This window comes from Poecilia formosa, unplaced genomic scaffold, assembly GCF_000485575.1.
Source record: "Poecilia formosa unplaced genomic scaffold, Poecilia_formosa-5.1.2 Scaffold70, whole genome shotgun sequence".
In the NCBI taxonomy this organism is placed as follows: Eukaryota; Metazoa; Chordata; class Actinopteri; order Cyprinodontiformes; family Poeciliidae; genus Poecilia; species Poecilia formosa.
This window is the reverse complement of record NW_006800009.1, coordinates 2,096,260-2,110,388: the sequence shown is the minus strand read 5'-3', so window position 1 is coordinate 2,110,388 and position 14,129 is coordinate 2,096,260. Positions and strand designations below refer to the sequence as shown.

Sequence of the window (14,129 nt, the reverse complement as noted above, 5' to 3'; positions counted from 1 at the left end):
ACATTATGTGAGTCTAAACTCACATAAAAACATAGATCAGCTATGTAAAGTTACCCACACATGTTGTCTCATGTAATTTCCATCATCAACCCACTGTTATTATTTTCCACACAACCAGTTCCAGTCCTGGAGTTTTTAACACACCCTTTGGTTTCAGCTATACTGGATTTCTGTAAAAAAGATAGAAGTCCTTATATTCCCATTTTAATTTGTTAACACCATTTTAAACGCATGACAAGCAAGGTGGTACAGTTCCTTATATTCTGGGCTTGCAACGAGAAGGTCCTGGATTCAAATACTGGTGTCTTTCTGCATGGACTTTGAATGTTCTCTCCCTCCATGCAGCCGCTCTCTCCGCGTACTTCTGCTTTCTTCTGCAGTCCAAAAATATGACTGTAGGCTAAGTGGTGATTCTAAAATAGTCCTTTGGATGTGAGTGTGTGCACGAATAGTCCTGTGTGTCTCTGTGCAGCACAGTGATGGACTGGCATCCTGTCGAGGGTGCATACTATCCTTCTCCCAATGATCGCTGGAGATAGGCGTCAGGTATAGAGAGTGGATGGATGTTTTAAAAATAATAGGTTTTTCAATTTTCACAATAGCAACAAGATCACAGGTCACCACAAACATATTATTTATAGCAGGATGGCTGTAAATAACAGCGAATTAACTTTTCTAAACTCTGTGATGCATGATTTGGTCAGCCTGTGTAATTTCACCAGCTTAATCAGATTCATTCAAGTTGCTATGCTTTCCCATTTTTGTCTCAACTTATAAAGACCAAGAATTAAATTAACTCCAGAGTTTTAAAAAAGGCACTCTAAACCTTTTGAATGATTGTTGGTGATTCCGTCTCCAGCTGGGGACAAAAGTCATTTTTTTCCTTATGTCCAACTCATAGTTGGAGCCAGGATAGCACCGGTTTATTGGTTATAGAGTCAGAGCCTGCAACAACAATAAGCATGAATACCAGTTTAGGACTGGAACTGGTTTGATGGGGAACCTACATGGAGGCATTTATTCCATATAGTTGCACAATACTTTCATTTGTTCTCAAGAAAATCCATAGTTCAAATGCCCTGCCTCAACATCATATCTTGCCATTCATAACTTCACCTTACATGCCCACTGCTGACAATTTTAGACATACCTGCTGGTTGCAAACCAAATGGCTTGTGGATTTATTGTTCGAGTGACTGAGACCAATTTTTTGGTGCGCAATTCTTTCCATCAACAAGTGCTTAGAAAAACAGGATTTTTTTAGCAATCATGATATCATGCTTAAATGTAAGCAGTGGTGGAGTTACTTTTGCAAATGATTGATGTAGAATTTGATTTTAGTGCCCCTTTACAGACAAAACAAGCCAGGAGTGGCGATGTGTTTGAGGATACTTGAGATGGAATAATTCAAAATACAAAAAAATAAAAATAAATAAATAAATACAAAAGCAATGAATTTCAAAGAACTGAGATCAGAGATGGATTTGCTTGGACAGCAGTGATGGGATTTCCATTGGATCAGTGAGGTGATGGCCAAACTGCAAATGAGATCTGTCCAAAAATGAGAGGAATTGAAAGAAAGTGGGCAACCAAAACACACAGGGCTGAACACAGATTTGACAGAACTGAGCCTTTTTACATTAAATTTATAGAAATAAGTCGCAGGGCTTTGACAGACAGGCAGATATAATTTGTGTTGCAAAAATATCAACCAAAACTGAAACGGCAATTGAGTTTTATACCAAACCAAGTGAGATTATTTGTTATTAAGGAAAGTGGAGAAATTTTGAAAATGTTACATTTATTACACGCTGTCATTATTTGTAATGATTTCCTGTGTCAGTTTTATGAAAAGTTAGTATTTTACTTTTCTACTTTTTCTTGGTTCTATCCCTTGAGTTTTACTTAAAAGTTTTAGATGTTGTTGGCAAAACCATAAAAGTCACTATCCATGTAATATCGCTTTCTGTATTACAAGTAGGGATGCAAGTTATCAAAGGGTTTCTTTCAAGTTGATTGATCTCATCAGTTGACTAACAATTAATTGATAATCGGTGATTTTCTTTAAATAAGAAGGTCGACTGTCTTTTCCATAACACAAAGGGCTACATTTTTCATACTCTCTGTTGATTCCATCTCAATCAAGTGAACAGAAACTGTATTCTAGCTCTCTGCTGTCAGGTCGGTCTACAACCAGTGGTGAGAACAACACATTTTGTTGTTAGCTGTGCTTTCAGTCTAGCTACCTTCTTGAAGCGTACTTCTAAACAGGCTGCCATTGTGGCTCTCAAATTCATTTTAAAACGTGACTACATGAAGTGATTTATTCACCAGAGCTCTCACCATCAACTGTGTTTTTTGGCATTATCCTTTCTGGAACTGTGTCTTCACATCCTTGCCTTCATTATAACATCATAATTTTTGATCATACAGCACAGCTGAATGAGTGCTTCTAAGGTGAAACTTAAATAGCTTGTCATGTGTTTATATTTCAAAACGGAACTGCATAAAGTGCCTTTTCTTTCACTTCACTGCTCTGTTATGGCCCCTCCATCTTTATCCCAGTCTCAACTGGCTCCATTTAATGATGACCAGCACTGCCCTCTGCTGGAAAGCGTTCACACTGCACCACTGAAAGAAGGTCTAAACCAGGGGTGTCAAACGTTCGGCCCGCAGGCCGGAACCGGCCCGCCGAACGATTTAGTCCGGCCCGGGGGCTAAATGCATCATCATTATTCATGAAAAAACATATACTTCGTTTAATTGAAAATCTGCAGTTCCTATACTGTCCACGAGGGGCGCTGTGTTTTATTCAGAGCACACAACATGATGCAACACTGCAGCGGAACTAACAGCAGATGGCAGCACTGAGCTTCAGGTTCTGTAAAGTTCGATTCTATGCTTTACCAGCTTTTTATTTTGGCCCTGGCAACCTCATATTTCTCGTGCATGCTAACATACATACATGTTATGTATGCAAGTTTTTCTATATGTATGCATTTCATGCATCAACAAATGTACTTAATCAAATGTCTGTTTAAAACAGCTGACACTTAAGATTTCAAATGTGTGAAGCCAGATAATTTGTTCAAATTGCTTCCCAGATGTTGAAAATTAAACATTTTCTTAATTTTTGTCTGTTGTATTCTGTGATGCAGGACAGTGTTTTTAAGTTCCAAAAACTGTGAACAAATGTTTTGCAACATTGTGCAATCACTGAGATCAGTTCTTATGCATAATGCACTTAAATAAATGAGTAAAAGTATTGTTGAAATTGCAGATACCTTTCTTAAAAACTGAGATTATTCATAATATATTTTGTAAATATGAAATTCGTTTAATATAAAAACCAAGTCCACTTTTATTGGTTCTATTTAATCTTGCAATGAGTTTACTTGTGTGGCCCCCTGCAGATCAGATTAAGCTGTATGCGGCCCCTAAACCAACATGAGTTTGACACCCCTGGTCTAAGCAGACATATTAGTTAATCAAATGGATATAATTTTAATCTAATAAATCATTAATTGAAAATCTAAAATTGATTAACTGTTTGGGTCATGTGTTATAGCCCAACTTTTAATGTGAGCAAAAAATATAAAATGGAGCAGATTTACTTTAATGTCATGGGTGTTGTTTATTTTACAAATGTTAAGATAAACTACATTTTTCTATTATCTGTCCCTTTAGCCGTTTGCTTCAGAAAGAGAGCTTATTTTTGGCCTCATTCGTTTAAGTTTTTTTTTTTTTTTTTTTTTATTAAGACAGATTAAGACAACCTTTAATCTTTGTATATGAAGCTCTGTGGCCAATTGCCAAGGAAGCTGACCAAGCTTTTTGACTGGGGTTGCAGGGATTGCAAAACACGTGGAGATGGAGACTGTGCAGCAGCGTTGTTAGTCAAGTTTAGATCTGACCTGATTGAAACGAGTGCATCATTGCATTTTTATGCTAATGTTCATCCTTCTGAAAACAGGATGGATTATTTACACTTGAAAAACACATGCAGGATAAGATAGGAGACTGCTGTGTTTTTGACTGACTCCATAGCACAGTCTCTGAATGTGTACTAGTCATTCTGGCAGTTTATATACTTTAATGCAGATTTCATCTGATATCCAGTGACAGGAGATGTCAGTTTTTCACAAAAAAGCATATTTGGATTTTCACAAAGTTTTAGCAGTTTGTCCAAGTTGTTTCTGTGGTTTTCATGTCGGTACATAAGCCATAGCTAACGGAGCTGGTTGTTACTTGCCTTCTGCATGTGTTCAGTTCTTTTGTAGACGTTGGCTCGTGGAGAGTCATTGCTGACGCAAGACATTTTTCCCACTGCTTGTGCATCAAGAGATGTCAGGTAGCTCTTGACTGCCAAGTGCTTTTTAATCTCCTAACTTCAACTTGAATTTGTAAAACAGCAGTATTCATTGTATTCATTTCAATACAGAAGATTTGATGATAAATTGTGCCATTTACCTTTAGCTATACGTGTGTTATGTACTGCCTGTGGCAGTAATGTTTAATTTAAGTAATCTTTTCACTGAAGGTCTCCAAATTAGCATTTTTCTCTTTTAAAAGACTTGAAAGCAAACTGATTTACTGAAATGTTTGTGCTGTGCGTGTGGTATTTGTGCTTTTGTGTGAATGGTTATCTTTGTCCTTCTCTGTCTGCCTTCCCTGAAATTGAAGTCTAATTGTGAGTTTTTACGTGAAGGTGACTTCATTTGCATAGTAATCTCCGTGTGCTCACCATGAATCTCCTTTATTCCTCTGCCTCGTTTTTTTCCCTCGGCGTATCACACATTAGGGTCTGTAGCATTTCTTCAGATTCATCCGTCTTTCCTCCTCACTTCCTTTGTCATTATTACAGTCTCTCTTTGCTTCACCTGATAGATTATTTTATAATAATTCCGCTAATGAGTCAGTGTTTCAGAGTGGGTGAAACCATGCGTAATTCCTTCCTATGATTACATTATCCCACATGTTGGGTAATAATGTGTGAAGAATTACAGCCACCATGAAGAGCTAACAAATATCCAGAGTAGGCACACTCAAATAGAATGTGACAGATGTGAAAGACACCACAGGACCGAGCATCAAACCCTCAGCTGGCTGTCAATCAAGCGGCACCACCGACACCTTCCCACAATGCTACAGGGAGCCATGCTATGCATATTTAAAGCGTAGATGCATCTCCTGTTTATCGGTGCAGGTACTTTTTTTTTCTTTCTTCTGATCATCTCCACACTGTGATTAGTTTGTTTTAATTTACCTACAGCTTCATGTCCAGACAGGTCACAAACTGAACAAGAAGTTGGACATTTTTGTTTTTAGCGTCAGGGGAGTCAAGTGCCTCTCTCAAAGTCTTCGCATGCCTCTCTGCATCTCAGTATGTGAACTGCTTCAACCTTGTGGACAAGCATTCGGTCCTCCTCTTAGCTATACACAACTTTCACTATGCCCTCAAACCCTTCTCTGTCGGTCTCAGCCGTTGTGCCCTTGGGCCAAACACTTCACCCACCTTACCTGCTGATGGTGGTCAAAGGGCCCAGCTGTGCCGATCGTATGGCAGCCTTGCCTCAGGGCAGCTGTGGCTACAATAGAGCTTACCACCGTTGGTGTGTGACTAAATGCAGTATGGGCTATTTATGGGGCAATAATGTGGTTTGCTGGTTTAAAAAAAAAGTCTGTTCAGAAGAGGAGAAGAAGAAATAATGAAATAATTGTCACAAGAATATAAATGCAGTTTTTCCTTGTGTCCATGTTGTTTCCGAACAATAAATTATCCACACTGGGGAAACAGCAGAGCCGTCCACACGCTTTGTTGCTGTTTTTCTTTTTCTCCTCATTCGATCCCCCCCAGCCCCTCTTCATCGGCTCCGTGTTTGGTGCTACCTCTGACTGAGATTGCCCCTTCTGCCCCTTGTGGACTGAATGCAGTCCTGGTGTTACAATGCCTTAATGCTCAGACATAAGCACCTTGAAATGCCTTGCTGCTGAAATGTGCTATACAAATAAAATTTGATTGATTGATTGATTGATTGATAAGTGCATAATAAGAGGTATGGTTTGGGATTGGTGTGGTTGAAGCAAGTCAGTGATGTGGCTTGTACATCAACCTTCATTCCTCTGTTACATCTGCCTTAATCATCTTAACATACATAGTTTGATCACCACACAAGCGGGGCTGCCACCAATGGTTCTGGGTCTTCTCTAAGAATTCAAACATATGAGTTTTAATACAAAAAACATAATTAAATGACATGATATCACAGCAAAAGCAACATGCTCCTTCTTGGCAAAGTCCTACACGTCGGATCCCAAACCACTGATCTCGGTAAGCAAGTGCCCTACTTGTAAGTGAAAACTATTAGTAAGGTATATAATTGCATGGCAAAAATAGATGCTTGCTCATGTTCAGGGGTGGTGGAGCCTGTTATTGAAGTTAAAAGTGAAGTACACTATGGACTGGGCTTCAGTCCATCCTGGGGCCAACACAGAGGCACACTCACACTCCAAGTTATTAGGTTTCATCAATTGCTTTAACATGCATGATTTTAGGCTGTGGTGAAAAACGAACACTCTGAAATCTACATCTGCATGTGGAGCAAAAATAAAGCAGGCATGAAATAACAGAGATAATCATAAGGATAGTGTGCAGTCCACACTTCAGACATGTAAGAGCAGAGAAGCTCTAAGGAAAACACGGTGCAAAAACACGGCAATGGAATAAATGTCTCTAAAATATTACACTGCTCAATTAACTGACAAATGGTGAAAAGAAGGAAGAAAAGGTCAACATTAGAAAACCACTTCCAAATCAAGAAGTACATTAGAGAAAGCATGACAAATTCAGTTCGTTATTAAGGGCAAAGGGTTGCATGGTCTGGAGAGCATGAATTCATATTTCCTCTCTGGAAAAGGTTGATTGTATTAACACCTTTGCAAAAAGGTCAAATGTGTTCTATTTATTTTTTTTCCCTTAATTCAAATCTTTTCATATCTTAATTTCCTTGATTAGCTTTTTTATTATTATTATTTTTAGACTGAAGCAGTTTAAATTTGGCTTTTGTGAAGCAGCAGTGAGAAAATCTGTGAAATTCAGGTGTATACTTGGAATAATCTGAAGTATCTGGACAGACTTTTAAAAAAAAGCAGAGATCTAGGCCAGATATCTTCTTGGAGACTATCTAGATTTGTCTGAATTAATTTACAGTGCTGTGAATAAGAGTTTGATGCATCTTTTTGACCAAAAATGACAACTAAAAATATGTTTCCAGCTTGCCAAAAACACCGTGATGATTATTACAACTTAAAAAAAAAATATACAGATTTATTTTCTGTAGACGACTGAAAGCAAAAATGGATTGTGTTGGAAACTGTCCTGTTGTATCAGGTGAAACTGCAACAATTCAGAGTAAAATATTATATTTAGTCAAAAGTGGTCGTATTGTAATGGTCTGAGGCTGCTTTTAGGACCTAATGTGCTTGAATTTAAACATTTCTGAATGTGTGGAGATCCCTCATTACCTGTTATCATAAACTATTAGTGACGATTATCACCAATAACGAAACAAATAGTGATTATGACTTGGAGGTAGTTACTATTTTCACACCTGGTGAGATTGGTTTGAATTTTTCTTTTTCATTAATAAATTCAATTACACTGTAAGAACAACTCTTTGTGGTTATTTGCCTTATTTTTGTGTGATTTCAAGATTTGCTTGATATAAAAATTTAGTGTGAGGAAAAAAAAAACATAAGAAATCTGCAATTGGGCAAATAGTTTTTCAGGATGCTTTTAGCTCGTTTAAAGATAATGTGATGAAAACTATTATGCTGGGCTTTTATTTTCTTTATCGCTGTTATTTTGGTGGTGTAAGAAAACCAGAATAACACAAACTTAAAAAAAGAAACGAATTAGACGAAGATACTGCATTTTCCCCCAGCTTCAAAAGAGAGAATAAATTGTGAGAGTAATGGTTTTCCGGCAGAGCCCTAATTATTTTTCTTCTCTCAGATAACACTTTTAAAACGTATGAATGGGTTGTAATTATTCCGAGATTTAAAATGGCACCTGTTGGATTAGATTCAGGACTTCGCTGCTTATTAAATCTGTGTGTTTTTTCCCTCCGATGTAAAGAAACGGTGTTAAATGTTTCAGATTCGTAGACCGGAGCTGTGGCATGTGTGTAGTGGGTGGGAAATGTTTGTTTTCGGTTTTTTAAGCTCTTATGTGCCTCTTGGTTTTTTTTTTGTTTTTTTTTAAATACTTTTACTCAACTTAATTATTCTCTCAATTTATCCCAAGGTTGTTTGCACTTCAACGCCCAGCAGGGGGGGCAAATATTGTCTAATCAGTGCTTAGGCGCTACTTGTATGGGAACATTTGGTGACCCAACACCTAAATAAGACATTTTCTTGTTTCTTTTTTCCACTTAACTGTACGTAGGTGTCGAGGTTTATGTTACGTTAGTGTGTATTAACAAAGTTCTGTTCCCTGGTTCTCGTCTATGTCATCCAAGAGTACTCTGCAAGCCTACATTGCAACTTCCCACTCTCTCCTCCCTAGATAGAAGGTATTGAGTCAGTCATGTTCAAATTCAACTCTATGAGGGCAGTGCTCTTTTGCAATATCTTCCATCTTACTTTTCTTCCTATATTTTCCAGATCCCCTTTTAGTCATCTCCTGTGTGGAGGTACACAGTATCTCCTCTCCTCATTCAAGTAGCTATTCTCCCTCTGTTCCCCCTCACTGCTATCTCAAACCAATCTTCCATAGCTACACAAAAGCTACATTTGTCTTTTGAGTGTGAGTGCGTTTGCGTGAATCGTTGTGTGTGTGTGTGTGTGTGTGTGTGTGTCTGTATTTTATGGCCCTGGAGGGGGTCAGAGGTGTTTATATGGGAGAGGTGACTCCCTTATTGCTTCTATAACCTGAGTATATCATATGAAACCATGTCATTTACAGTGAATGGGAGCATCTGGTCAGCTGTAAATGTAATCTAATGAAATGAAACGAAAGCCTGCATGGCTGTTCTCGCAGTCCTACGACCAAGAGACTGACCGAGTCACATCACAGCCAGTGGGGGCAGGCGACGGAGGCAAAAGTACGGGCTCTTTGAGGGTTGATCTATTTTTCATAATATGGAGCCAGCTACTGCTACTGACACTCTGCTCCAGTATTGCATTACCTCCAGACTCAATTAGTGGAATAGCATCTTTTGAGAAGAAAGTCAAAGATATACTCCAGAGCATCCATAACTCGGGCGTCTTTAACCAGGCTCCCCTCCATATCGATTATCTTATCCATGAACATGCTCTTTGCTATTTTCCCGTTTTATGTGCCATCAACCTTCTGACCTCCAAAGTCAGAATCAAGAACAGGAGCTCAATATAAATATGAAAACAGATGTTTATGTACAGTTTATGAAAATATATTAATTTCCTCCTAGAATTACACCAGACTTAACTTTGCTGTTTTGTCAGTCGGGGTAAACAGAGTTATTTACATTTTCTGAAGCAGAGAAAAATAGTTTAGAGATCATGTATTACTTTCTTTAAAGTCTAAAGTTTGCATGGACTAAAGTTAGTATATATATATTTTTAGAAATTTTGGGATAGCGCAATGCTTTGGCTTTGTGAGATTTCAGTAGATCACTTGACAGTGTTTGACTTACTTTGATGCAGTTCTGTAGCTGTATTTTATCAGTGCAAAAATGCTGGAAAAGAAAAATGGCATTATATCTAGAAGATAACTTTGGACCTCTACAGATTCAGCCAATCTTGGGGTTCAATTTCCAGGCAAACCCAGTTTTTGTTCAGGAATCTAATGGGTTCTGTGTCCCAGAGATGGTTGCATGTTTGTGTGAAATGTGGATATCTCCCTCTCAGCCAAAAGCAAATGTCCTTTTTAAAGATGTGAAGATTCTGATTGGTAAAACGGTTTTATAATCCACAGCAAAAGGAGGTCTGAACTAAAATGGGCAGAAAAGCCGTTCAGCAAGGAAGAAGCCATTGCTTCAAAAGTAAAATAAGAAAAAAAAAATCCAGTTTGCAAATGCATACCTTGGGAGATTTGCTGCTGTTTGGTGAAACAATTTTTTAAAAATGTTTCTTTCATCATCTTTAAATCTGAAAAATAGATGGTTGTCTTACCAAGAAAATAATAATAACCCAAGAAAATAATAATAACCCATGGGTTTTATTACTTTGTAATAAACCCCATGGGTTGGTAGGGTTATACTTTTCAGATTACAATTCTAGCATGAATTGTAATCTGAAAACTATAACCCTACCACTGCTTCAGGCCGTAAAGCCAAACGGGAACCTTTGCCCAAATTAATGCCTCAAAATCTTGAAGAAATGCTTCCCAGAGAAGCGGGAAGCATTATGGCAGCAAAGCAGTGTGCATGCCTTCAGCCTTGTAGCTTAAATCTTGCAGGGAAGGCCTTGTCAGTGGCACTGCTGGGGAAAGTGGGAGCTGTGGAATCGCACTGTGTCACTGGTGACACACACCGACGACATTAACAGCAACGAGAGAGAGAGAGAGAGAGAGTCATTATTCTTTCCTAGATAGCGAAGCCAGATAGCTGGGTTGAGTGTTGATGGTTGCTGGGAAACAAAAAGGGGATGACAAGGGGTGAAGACTGACTCATTGTGATGACCAAGCAGCTTTCCCTTCTACGCGGGGCCGTCTCTGCATTTTTCACTTCTCTGATTAGCATTCCCCGACTCTCTCCATAAATCCAACAGTATTCGCGAGCGTTGGGCATTGACTGTACAAGGCTGCTGAATGCGTCATTATCTCTAAGCCCACACTCACACGGTTGCATGAGGGAGATTGGGAAAAAAAATCAATAAATAAACTGAAGCATTACAGATGGTTAAAAAGACATCAAAGACAGTTTTTTTTATTTCAGAATGTAATTGTAGTCATGGTGATGTAATGCGAGGTATATAGTACTGGAGGCATTTATTTGGACCCCTGGTAAAGATCTGAATATTAAAAATAATTAAATACATCTTTTTCTGATGTAGCATAGCTTAACACTGAAAACAGATGTTTAACTTAATAATCACTGGTTGTCTTCTAACATTTCACACTCTAGAAAGGGATTTTTTACCATTGCTGTTTGCATAACCTCCGTAGATCATCCAGACTTTTGGGTCCTTTCCTACAGTCTCTGTTCCTCATGTGACTCTTCAGGTTTTTGTAAAATTTAACAGACGGCAATGGAAGAAGGTTGATTTTGTGTCTTCATTGATTTGGCTACATGCCAACCAATGTGACTGGCAGTGTAGAGGTCCTATCCATTAAATAAGAAGCAGTCACTGATGATCATTTTTCCGAAGTTTATGCTTCAATTGCTGTTTTTTTTCCTCTACCAACAGGAACTCTACGTACTGCATGAAGGTCTCCATGGCTCTGGCTGTGGCTGAAAATGACACGGACCTCTGCTACAACTCCAACATGAGAATAACTGAGAAGGCTGAGCTCAGCAAGAGGTTCCACATCCTCTGTCCGGAAATAGATGACTACGTTGAACCTGGGAAGGAGCCTGAAATCACGTGGTACAAGGTAGGCTTCAGTGAACGAAAGGGAGTTATTATACGTTTAATCTTTCAAGATTGGTTGAATTTTTTTATGGATATCGATGCTTTCTTGAAACGAGCAACAACAGGCTTCTGTCTTTGTGATCGTACGACTAGAAAATATTTTTAAACGCTTTATTTAATTTTTTTTTTTCATCTCATTTATTTGCCATTTAAATTTAAAAGCCTCGTCGCAAATGCAGTTCCAAATCACTTAGGCAGATTATGTATGCGGGCAATTACTTAAGCTATATTTGCAGTGGTCCACACAGCCCTCTGAGACGATGAGAGAATAAGCACTGTGCAGATGGCAGCCACAGCAGTGACTTTCATAATGAGCACAAAACTTCTATGAGAATAAAATTGTGCAATGTCACTTTGTGCCCTGTGGAAAGACTGGATGCCCTACAAACGCTCCTGCACCCTGAGTCACCCCCCTCCTCCCCTCTTTTGGGTCCTTGTCTCTCCCAGGTCAGGCACGGCCTGCGGACAACAAAGTGCATCCCAACCAAGGGGTGGAGGCCAAACTAATCACAGGCAGATCAGCAGTAGATTAACTGGCCAGGCTTGACCTCAAGTTCTCTCGAAAATTCAATTACAATCTGGGTAATGACTGGGAGTGCTGGGACCCAGAGTTATTTGGACCTCGGTGGAGCCTCTGTGATTGAATTCAGAAGCTGCCGGGAGCAAGGCTAGAATAGAATCGTCGTCCTCCCCGACAGAGCGTCAAGGAGCTGGAGAGCGGATCGTGTCGTATAGTTACTCATTGTGCTTGCACACGGATACGCTCGCATTTGCACAGAAGCAGAACAAACACACTTATTGTGCCAGAAGAGACTTCTGTAAATAAAATTCCCCTTCCTCTGTGGCTTTAGTAGAATACTGAAAGGAGAATATTCAGTTCAGTGCAATAAATCATAATCAGATAAGAAGGATAATGGCAAAGCCCGATCATTTTACAATATGGAATTATTTTGTCAGTGTCAATCCATGCATCTGCAACAGTTTATCCAGTGGCTTAGAGCTGCGTGGCGTTTGTGTCGAGCTTGGAAAAACGACCAGTGATGAAGATGAAACTCTGCTTTGCTGTGCCTTACGAACTTATTCACACTCTTTGAACTTGTTCACATTTTGTCACATTAAAAATCAAATGTGGTGTTGTGTCTTGGGGGGCGTTTATTGGGTAGACCAGCACAAAGTATTGTGTACTTGATATTCAGACATTTTAAAAACGTGTGGTGTGCATGTGGATTCAGTCCCCTTTACTCTGATTTCCTTAAATAAAATCAAGCGATCTTGCTTTAATGTGAGAGAGGCAATGCAGAAAACAATTTTTAATGAAAACCATAACAGGTCTGTCTGCAGTTTGCCTTAAGTCATGGACAGGACACGGTACACATATATAATAAGAATATCCATTTAAAGGAGATAAAGGGTGAACTTTCTGGTCTTCATGCAAATAACTGTGTGGGCCAGAAAACAAATACTGTGTTGAGACTGAGGCATGGGGTCACTGGCAGCAGGAGGGCCCGCATAAACAGTATGCAGCCAGTTCTACAATAGAGTAGTTTAAATCAAATCTGATTTTTGTGTTACAGTGGCCCAGTTAAAGTCCATATCTAAGTTTATATCAAATCGAGGATGTGAGACCAGGCTTGAAAATTGACTTTCCCAGAAGCTTTTTATTCAATCTGACTGAGCTTGAACTGTTTTGCACAGCCTTCAGCTTTAATTGCAGTGAAAAGTGGCTCTACCAATTATTGACTCAGGACACCTGAATTCAAATGCACGCCACGTGTTACAGATTTTTGGCTCTTTAGGTTTTAGAAAACCATACATCATTTTCCTTCCGTCTTAAAATTGCACACTACTTTGTGGCGATCTAGGAAATAAAATATCAATAACGTGCATCGAAGTCGGGAGTTGTGATGTGACAAAACGAGGAAAAAGTGTTTGGCATCAATACTTTTTCAGGAGTTTGCAAACAGTGTTTGGGTCTCATATTTCAAACTGATAACAAGAATTGTTTTTGCCATTTGCGGTTCGATGTGCTTCTCTATTGCGAGTTTCCAAGTGAGGTATTATCATTGTTTAAAGATAATGTGAGACGCTTTAACCTGGCTGTCCTTCTCCGTTACGTAGGAGTGCCGTCCAAAAAAGTGGCGGGCCACTATCTTCCAGAGGGGAGACAAGTTGTTCTTTCAAGAAGTTAAGGAGGACGACATTGGGAATTACACCTGCGAAATCCAGTTTGGCGGCTTTGTTGTCAGGAGGACGACGGAACTCACAGTGACTGGTATGAAGACGCCCAATCTACTGCTCGTAATATTTGTTCACAGAATTAAAATTAAACACTTCAAGGAAAACAAAGTGGTGTAAAAATATATATATATATATATGCACACACACACACGCTCACACACACCTGCAGACTTACCACTGTGTAAAGCAATGATGCCCTGCTGCTGTGTTAATTGTTGGGGGAGGCTGAACGCTGTTACCTGGCCCTCATTTCTCCTTCCAGCTCAGCAATTTCCAGT

At 39.1% G+C, this 14,129-nt stretch overlaps 1 protein-coding gene across 6 annotated transcripts in view; it reads left to right on the top strand.

Moving 5' to 3' along the window:
* The window catches only part of il1rapl1a (interleukin 1 receptor accessory protein-like 1a), a 215,902-nt gene that overhangs the window by 103,741 nt on the left and 98,032 nt on the right, over window positions 1-14,129 (top strand). For all 6 annotated transcript variants that reach the window (XM_007555524.2, XM_007555522.2, XM_016673113.1 and 3 more), the window contains 2 exons: window positions 11,389-11,575; window positions 13,732-13,885. In XM_007555524.2, coding sequence (XP_007555586.1) covers window positions 11,389-11,575; window positions 13,732-13,885 — 341 coding nt within the window. The remainder of the gene's footprint in view (window positions 1-11,388; window positions 11,576-13,731; window positions 13,886-14,129) is intronic.